At 46.6% G+C, this 9440-nt stretch overlaps 1 protein-coding gene across 1 annotated transcript in view; it reads right to left on the reverse strand.

The window, feature by feature from the left end:
- MROH5 (maestro heat-like repeat family member 5) overlaps window positions 1–9440 on the reverse strand; it is a 70493-nt gene that overhangs the window by 44962 nt on the left and 16091 nt on the right. Inside the window, exons 5-8 of the mRNA XM_011990155.1 lie at window positions 9219–9378; window positions 7649–7701; window positions 594–701; window positions 168–284 (exon numbers count right to left, since the gene is read on the reverse strand). Coding sequence (XP_011845545.1) covers window positions 168–284; window positions 594–701; window positions 7649–7701; window positions 9219–9378 — 438 coding nt within the window. The remainder of the gene's footprint in view (window positions 1–167; window positions 285–593; window positions 702–7648; window positions 7702–9218; window positions 9379–9440) is intronic.

Genomic DNA, 9440 nt, shown 5'->3' on the forward strand with positions numbered 1-9440 from the left:
ACCAAGGTTAGACCTTAGTTTGTGACCAGGGTCAGGGGTTGGAGTGAGAACAGGGAGGAGGCTCAAGCTGTGATCAGGATTAGGGCGTAGTGTGAGACCAGCCATCAGGTTCAGCCTGTGGTCAGGGTCAGGCGGTGGTGGGGGCAGGGTGGGGCCTGGGTCCTTACCTCCCTCTGCGTGGGCCACTGGTGGGATGTTTCCAGGAGGGCTTGCAGGTGTCTCCTGACTGTGGCACTGTTTTTTTCAGCTTGAAGGATTAGCCCGTAGTAGGTGAACAGGAAGGACTGTGGGAAGGGCAGCATCTTATCCGGTGCTTGACCCCCCGATGGCCTGCCACCTCCTCTGAGCAGCTGCCCTTGACCACACTCGCTTGGCCTCCCCGGGCCCCTGAAGCCACCGCGACACCAGCTGTGGACTGTCCAAGCCTCTGCCTGTGGCTGCAGCAGGTGCAGCTCAAGTCCTGCTGTCCAGGCCCCACCCCTGCCTCAAATCCACCAACTTCTTGCTAGGGCCCTGGGTGTCCTATGGATAGAGCCCCTGGGGCTGTGTAGGGGGCAGGCAGGGGCTGCTCCTGGAGGCAGGGTGGGGCTCACCTTCTCAGGGGACTGTTCCTGTTGGGTCCGGCTGGGCGTGGTGAGTGTCCACAGCAGCTCCTTGGACCACACATCTATGCTCAGGAACGGGACTGACTTGATGGCCATCTGTCAGCAGAGGGGCATGGGGGCTGGAGCCGTCTCTCTCTCTACCTGAGAGCAGGGCCCGGGATTCTAGCTGCCCCTGCCCACCCTGGCCACCCTGAACCCTGAATCCATCACCCCCTTGTCCCTCCCCTCTTTTGAGTCCCCAGCGCTAGCTCTCTTCTTTGTTCTACAACTCTGAGGGACAGGGAACTCATTCCTGAAGATTCTTTCTGCAGAGGGGTTCAAGGTGAGGCTGGAAAACCAGGAGACTGGAGAGTGAAGTCCTGTGTCCCGGGCACCACCCAGGAGTCTCTGACAGAGCAGATGATTAGTGAGAGACAGCGGAAGGTGGCCCCTCTGCGGTGGGTGCCGGGAGGGCAGGGCCTCGTCTGGTAATTCACAGCTGCAGCAGCACCCTGTGTGGTACCCGGCACACAGCAGATAGGCCATTAATTTTATAAATCAATGAAGGAGAAATCAGATCAATGAATGAACTGTCCCTTCAAAATATAAGGTCCTGAAAGTTCCGTTCCTACCATCACGTGATTTTATAATGATGACTACAATATTTCTCAATTTCAAGTGTTCCCAGATTCTGTGATTCAACATTTCCAAGATTTTTGATCCAAAGATTCTTTGGGGTTGGATGATAACCTCCAAAATTATGATCCCAAACCCAAAAACCTTAAAAGCCAAAATTTGATAAATGTGAAGGTAAACATTTTAAAAAGCTAGTTCAGCAACATTACTATAAATTAAGTTGGAAGATGAGGCAAAATTTTGTTTTGATCTTTGTTGCTGCCTATTGCCAAGGGTTAACATCAGGGATCAACGACCTGCACTTTATAAATCGATAAGAAGGTGACAAACAAGACATTGTAAAATGATGAAGGGATACATAAATGATGAAGACACTGTAAACTCAACCTCGTTAAGACTTCAGGAATGAAAACTAATGTAACGTTTTGACTAAGACTGGCAAACAGTCAAACACTGACTATCAGCAAGGAAGTGTCCTTTGGTGGGAGGGTGGTTGGATCTGCATTTTTGGAAGGTTTTTTCAATCTCAATTAAAAGGCAATGTCAATATCAAAGTTTAAAACATGGACAATTTCCCTCAGCAACCCCATTTCTAGAAGTTTATCCTGAAGGAATACTAAGTATGTGATGCCGTGAGCACGAGGGGACATCTGGTGGGGCAGAAGACGTAGGCAGGACCGTTTGCATCCTCCTTGGGGTTGATCCCTCGGTTCCTGGAATGGAAATGCTCCCCCACTTATGGCAGAAGCTGGATGAGCTTGTCTGCCCAGGGTAGACCTCCTCCTGGCCATCTGTAAAGCACTAGGGTGCAGTAGGACCTGCGGGGCTCTCTCACCCTCAAGACAGGGGTCGGCAGAATCTCTATGAAACCTCAGCCCCCTGGGAAGTCCTGAGGTCGTCCCCCGGAAGGTCCCCTCCCCCAGACCTTTACTGTCTTTGTTCACTGTTGCATGTAACAACGCCACAGTTCCTTGTCTAAAATTCAAATTCCCAAGCTCAGAAAATTAAACATTTTTCCCCCTTAGCTTTGCAGCAACCTCATTGGATAGCAGACACTGAGCCACACTGACGTGATGCAATTTGTGGGACCTGGTGTGACTATTTGCTTCTGTAGCAGGGATCCTAATCTATTTCATTCTGCATCTGCCCAGACCCTGTTAAGGATTGTTCTTGGAATATGCAGCGTGTATATCATATTACTTTTTAAAAAATCTAAAATATTCTGAATTTTGAAGCCCATCTCTTCCCCAAATTTTTAATTTTTAAAGTTTCAAGTATTTAAAAAATTGAGTCTCTTTTCCGATACACAGATTGTGAATAGTTTCTCCATGTCTGTGGCTTGCCTTTTCATTTTATTAGTGATACCAGTTGATGAAACATTTTAATTTTGATGAAATCTAGCATCTTTTTTTTTCTCTTTATGATGATTATTTTCTGAGCCCTAAGAAACATCTAGCTACCCTAAGGCTGGCAAGATTTTCTCCCGTTTTCTTTTAGACACTTTTGAGTTTTACCTTTTACATTTTAGGCCTTGGCTCCATCTCTAATTAATATTTGTGAATGGTTTGAACTAGGCACTAAAGTTCACTTTTTTGCTTACATATATGAAATTGCTTCAGAACTATTTTTTCAAGACTTTCCCCTTTGAACTGCTTTGACACTTTTTTTTTTTTTTTAAAAAAACCTGTTTACATATGGTTTGATATTGGATTTTCTATTCTGTTCAATTGATTTATTTGTTTAACCTATGCCGATGCCTCATTTCTTGTTTGCTGTAGCCCTGTAGTAAGTCTTGAAATCAAGTAGCAGATTTCTTGAAATTTTATTCTTTTTCATCATTGTTTTGGCTATTCTAGGTTCTTTAAAATTTCTTTATAAAAATGTATTCTATAGCTTATATTTAATACTACAACACAATTTTCTGAGACTGATTGGCATTGCATTCAATCTACAAATCAATTTTGGGAGAATTGACATCTTACTATTATTGAATAATTTTGTCCACAAACACCATATGTCTCCATTTCTTAAGGGTTGTTTTAATTTCTTTTTGCAATGCTTTGTAACAATATTGCATAGATTTTGTTGCATTTATCTTTGAGTCTTTTATATCTTTAATGCTGCTGAAAATGTCATTTTTTAGAAAAAGTTTATTTTCTAATTGTTTGTCACCAATATATAGAAGTTCAATTGATTTTTGTATATTGATCTTGTATCCTGAGATCTTGCTAAATCCAAGTATTAGTAATTATTAGTTCTAGTATTTTAAACATGATTCTGTAAGATTTTCTAGGTATATAGTCACATTGTCTACAAAAGAGATAGTTTTACTTTTTCAATTGCAATCTCTATGTCTTTTTTCCCTTCTCCTTTTTCTTACCTTATTGCATTGGCTAGCAACTTCAGTGTAATGTTGAGTGGAAGTGGAGAGAAAGGACACCTTTGCTTTATTCCTGATCTTAGTGGAAAAGTGTTCGGTCTTTGATCATTAAGTGTGTTAACTGTAGCTTTAGATGTCCATTGTCACATTGAGGTAGTTTCCCTCTACTTCTAGTTTGTTGAGAGCTTTTATCATGAACAGATATTGAATTCTGTCAGATGCTTTTTCCACATCATTTTTTATAAATATGATTGAACTTTTTCTACTTTATTCTGTTACTGTGTTGAATTGCACTTGTTGCTTTTCAAATGTTAAATTGGCCTTGTGTCCCTGGGATAAACCCTCCTGATCATGGTGTATTATCCTTTTATTCAATTTGTTAATATTTTGTTAAGATTTTTGAGTCTATTTTCAGGCAGGCATGGTGGCTCTTGCCTGTAATCCCAGCACTTTGGGAGGCTGAGGCGGGCAGATCATGAGGTGAAGAGATTGAGATCATTCTGGCCAACATAGTGAAACCCCGTTTCTACTAAAAAAAAAATACAAAAATTAGCTGGGCGTGGTGGTGTGTGCCTGTAGTCCTAGCTACTTGGGAGGGTGAGGCAGGGGAATTGCTTGAACCCAGGAGGTGGAGGTTGCAGTGAGCTGAGATTGTGCCACTGCAGCCTGGCACGTGCCTCCAGCAACAGAGCGAGACTGTCTCAAAAAAAAAAAAAGATTTTTGAGTCTATTTTCATAAAATATATTGGTCTTTCGTTTTCTTTCTTTTTTTGTAATGTATTTGGGTTGTGTAGCCCTCATAAAATGATTTAGGAAGTTATTCCTTCCTCCTCTATTTTCTTGAAAAAAATTGTGTAGAATTAGTACTATTTCTTTTCTAACTTTTTGATAGAATTCACAGATAGAAGTGTCTGGGCTTGAAGTTTTCTTAGTGAGAATGTTTTAAATTATGATTTCAATTTCTTTAATAGATATAGGACTATTCATTTTTGGTTTCTTCTCATTTCAGCTTGGTAACGTGTTTTTTAGAGAATTTGTCTATTCAATCTAAATTATCTAATTTATTGAATATTTCATTATAATTTTTAAAGTCTGAAGGATTTGTCGTGTTGTTCCTTATTCCTTTCTGAACTTGGTATTTTGTGTTTTCTCTCTTTTTGATCAGTCTAGTGAGGGGTTTATCAATTTATTTATTTATTTATCATTTTTTAAATAGAGATTGGTCTTGCTCTGTTGCCCAGGCTGGAGTGCAGTGGTTTGAGCCTAGCTCACTGCAGCCTTGAACTCCTGGGCTCAAGCGACCCTTCTGCCTTTAGCCTCATGAGTAGCTGGACTACAGGTGTAAGCTACTATGCCTGGATAATTTTTAGAAGTTTTTTTTTTTTTTTTAATCTCATATTCAACCTCAATATAAGTTTTGTTCAGGTTGGTCTTGAGCTCCTGGCCTCAAGCAGTCCATCTGCCTCAGCCTCCAGAGTAGCTGGCATTACAGGCGTAAGCCATGGCATCTGGCTCAATGTATTGATCTTTTTGTTCCAGCCATTCTCTGCTGTTTGTCTCTTTTTGTTTCTTTGATTTCTGCTCTAGCTTTTGTTATTCCTTCCTTCTACTTACTCTGAGTTTATTATCTGCTCATTTTTTGGCTAGCTTCTTAAAATGGAGGCTTAGATAATTGATTTTATACCTTTCTTCTTTTCTAATATAGGCATTAAAATATAAAGTTCTTTCTAAGTATTGCTTTTTATCACATCCCACTGATTTTCATATGTTGTGTTTCATTATCATTCGGTTCAAAATAGTTTCTAACTTTCTTTATGATTTCTTCTTTGACTGATGGGTTATTTAGAAATGTGTTGTTTAATTTCCAAGGATTTGAAGTTTCTCCAGATATATTTCATATTGAACTCTAATTTGTATTTTGGTCAGAGAATGTACTCTGATTACAGCCGTTCTAAATTTGTTGGAACTTGATATATGGCTCGGCATATGGTCTATCGTGGTGATTTTTTTTTAAATTTAATATTTTTAATTTTTGTAGGTATATAGTACATATATAAATTTATGGGGTATATGGGATATTTTACTACAGGTATGCAATGTGCAATAATCACATCAGGGTAAATGAGATATCCGTCACCTCAAGCGTTTATCCTTTGTGTTACAGACAATCCAATTGTACTCTTTTATTTTATTTTATTATTATTTTTTAAGATGGGGTCTCACTCTGTTGCCCAGGCTAGAGTGCAATGGCACGATCTTGGCTCATTGCAACCTCCACCTCCTGGGTCAAGCTGTTCTCTGCCTCAGCTTCTTGAGTAGCTGGGACTACAGGTGCATGTCACCACGCCTGGCTAATTTTTGTATTTTTTAGTAGAGACGGGGTTTCCTCATGTTGGATAGGCTGGCCTTGAACTCCTGACCTCAGGTGATCCACCGGCCTCAGTCTCCCAAAGTGCTGGGATTACAGGCATGAGCCACTGTGCTCGGCCTTCTTTTAGTTACTTTATTTTAAGGTGGAGTCTCCCTCTATTGCCCAGGCTGGAGTGCAGTGGCATAATCTTGATTCACTGTAACCTCTGCTTCCCGGTTTCAAGTGATTCTCCCACATCAGCCTCCCAAGTAGCTGGGATTACAGGCGTGCCCCAGAACCCTGGACTAGTTTTTGTATTTTTAGTAGAGATGGGGTTTCGCCATATTGGCCAGGCTGGTCTCGAACTCCTGACCTCAAGGGATCTGCTCATCTCGGCCTCCCAAAGTGCTGGGATTATAGGGGTGAGCCACCACACCCAGCCTCTTTCAGTTATTTTAAAATCTACAATTAAATAATGGACTATAGTCACGCTTTTGTGCTAGTAAATAGTAGATCTTATTCATTCTTCCTATTTTTTGTACCCATTAACCATCCCCACTTCCCCCCACATCCCCTGGCGAATATTTTGTTTGCACTTTATTAGATGAATTTGGTTAATGTATTGTTCAAGTTTTCTCTATCCTCGGTAATTTTTTGTCTTCTTGTTCTATTAATTGCTTGTGTTGCTGCTGGTGCTACTTCTATTGGATACTGCTCCATTCCAAGTATTCTCCTGCCGCCACCGCTGCTGCTCCTGTCACTACCACTACAACTCTTACCATAGAACAATAATGACATTAGTGAGGGCTTCCTGTGTCACTGGCACGGTGCCCGACACTTTACATGGATTACCTCGTATACTCGTCATACCCACCATTTGAGTGAAGTGCTTGGATTCCCATTTGACAGATGAGGCAAGTAAGGTACTGAGAGGTGAAGTGGGTCCTCCCAGGTCACAGACTGGTGATTGGTTGAATATGGACTTGGATCCAGGGGGCGGGAGTCTCGTGTCCCTACCCTCAGCCATGTCAGCCCCTCACTCACTCAGGTATGTGTTCAGGGATGGGCCTGCACGGACTCTGTTTCTTGGCTGGGGCTCCCTCCGTCCACCCCAACCTGCTTCCTTCCTTCCAGGTCCGCAGCTCTGGCCCAGTGTGTTGGGTATGTGCTCTGAGCCAGGCATGTGGAGACCGAGGTTTGAATCCTGATGCCTCAGTGACTGGCCCAGTGACTGTGGTCCCCTCCCCAATCCCAGTGCCGCAGTGACTGGCCCAGTGACTGTGGTCCCCTCCCCAATCCCAGTGCCACAGTTACCGGCCCTGTGACTGCGGTCCCCTCCCTTTTCCAGACTTGTGTGCTCATCTGCAGAGTAGAGGTCCTCCCTCCCTACCTCCCTGCTCCCTCTTGTTCCCTTATCTTCCTCCCTCCCCTTCCATCCCCATTTCTTGCCTTCCTCTCATTCTTTTTCCCCTCCCTCTCATTCCTCCCTCCTTCCTCCCCCACATGCCCTCCTTCCTCCCATCTTCCCTGTCTCCCTACCACCCTCTCTTCCTCCCTTCCCTCCCTTTCTCTGTCCCTTTGCCTTCCCTTCCTCCTCCCTCCTTCCACCTACCCTTCCTCCCAGGCACCCGTCCTGCTGCCTCTCCCTTGTTGCCCCCACAGAAGGCCTGGTGACTGGGAGCTGGGCTGCCTCCTTACCTGGATCAGTTGCTCTTCCCAGCAGGCCTTGTCTTCCTGGCTGAAGAGCTCCTCTGTGGGAGGAGGGATGGGTCATAGGACCCTGTCTAACAACCGTATCCTCCCGCCTTTAGCGCTGGCCTGGGCTGATGCTGCTGGCCTCTGCCCACCCTAGCTCTGTGGGGAGTGGGAGCTGGAGGGACATGAGCCAGGCTTGGCTCTGGGTTCAGAGAGCTGGGGTGGGCTTGCAGCCCTGCTGCCCTTACTGTGTGTCCTCAGGCGGGCTGGACTCCCTCTCCGGGCCTCGGGCTCACTCATGGTGAATGGAGAGGCACTACCAAGCATGGCCCCTCAAGAGTGGGAAAATAAGTCTTTGGGAGGGAGGCATTGTGAGAGTGTCGAGCTTTTCAGGAACTTTGGAACTTACCCCAGAGGGAGAGGCTGCTTTGGGGAGGGATCTGGTGGCCTCAGCAGTACCCCCAGGGTGCAGAGGGACCTCTACCCAGCCTGCTAATCGTGGCATGGGGGGTGTAAGGCCAAGCCAAGCAGGGTCCTGCTTCACCCCAGGTCTTAGGGTCCAAACACTCCTGCTGGGCCTGGGCCTCCCTGCAGGTCACAGGCCCTGCCACACCCCAACCCCACCCCTCACTGTGGCTGCCAACCAACTCTTCCTGAAGGCCCTTGGCAGAGGGAGCGTCCCTCCTCACCCTCCTACGCATCCATCTAGATGTGGCCTATACTGGCTGCCTCCTCCAGGAAGCCCTCCTTGATGGTCCCAGGGCAGTTGGTCCCTCTCCTCTCTGGGCTCTCCCAGCTGCCCTCAAGGCAGCCCTGCATCTCCCAGTGGGAAGTGCAGCAGCATATGGTTGTAAATGAATGAGTGAATGAATGAAGGCTGGCCCTTGCCTCTGTGTGGCTGGCAGCCTGGCATTAGGTAGGTGCTTAGTCAGTGTTCGCTATTTTCTGTCAGCAACTCCCTGAACACCTTCCTCTGGGGTCCTCAGAGGCCACACTGTCTGGGACGGCCCTTCCCACAGCTTGGAGGCAGCGGCTGTGGTGGACGCAAGGCCCAGACACTGCAGGCTATGACAGGCTGGGAGTGGCCCTGGCCGGCCATGCTGCCTCTTTGAGCTCCATCTCTTCATCTGCCCGGGGAGGAGGGCCCACCTGCCTTTTGTGACCAAGGGAGGAGACAGATGCAGCAGCTGGTGGTGGAGTTGCTCGGCCATGTGCCAGCCTCACACCTGTCCTGGGCCACCTCCCGGGACCTCCTCTATCATCCTGGCTCCGCCCAGGTCCAGCTGTTGCAATGCTGACAGCAGGAGTGGGTGAGCCATCAGAGGGGCTGACACGGCTGGGCCTGGTGTTGCTCTTTCCAGGGAGGTCTTGAGCATGGCCTGGGCCCTCTGAGGGGTGGTGGGCAATGGGGGTCCTCGGGGCAGCAGCCTGTTGCTGCCAGGCACTAAGTTACCTCACGGTGCACAAGTGACCTGCAGCCCCTGTGCCCTGCCCATGTGGGGTCTCAAAGCCACCTCTTGAATCACTCTCCATGACCCACCCCACCCTGTCTGCAACCTCGCGCCCGACATACCACTGGAGGACAGGGCGCCCATCACATAGAGGAGGCTGCGGTGTGGGAAGACGCCCGTCAGGAGCTCCGTCTCCAGATGCTGTGCCACCGCCCGCCACGAGTGCCTGCAGATGGCCACCAGCACGTTGCTGGCCGCGTCCTGGTATATGTCTTCCAGCTCCTGGGGTGGGGTGGGAGCAGGCAAGGTGGGAGGTAGAGTAAGAGCGGCTTGTTCTGAGACCT

The sequence above is a fragment of the Mandrillus leucophaeus genome, unplaced genomic scaffold (assembly GCF_000951045.1).
Source record: "Mandrillus leucophaeus isolate KB7577 unplaced genomic scaffold, Mleu.le_1.0 Scaffold371, whole genome shotgun sequence".
In the NCBI taxonomy this organism is placed as follows: domain Eukaryota; kingdom Metazoa; phylum Chordata; class Mammalia; order Primates; family Cercopithecidae; genus Mandrillus; species Mandrillus leucophaeus.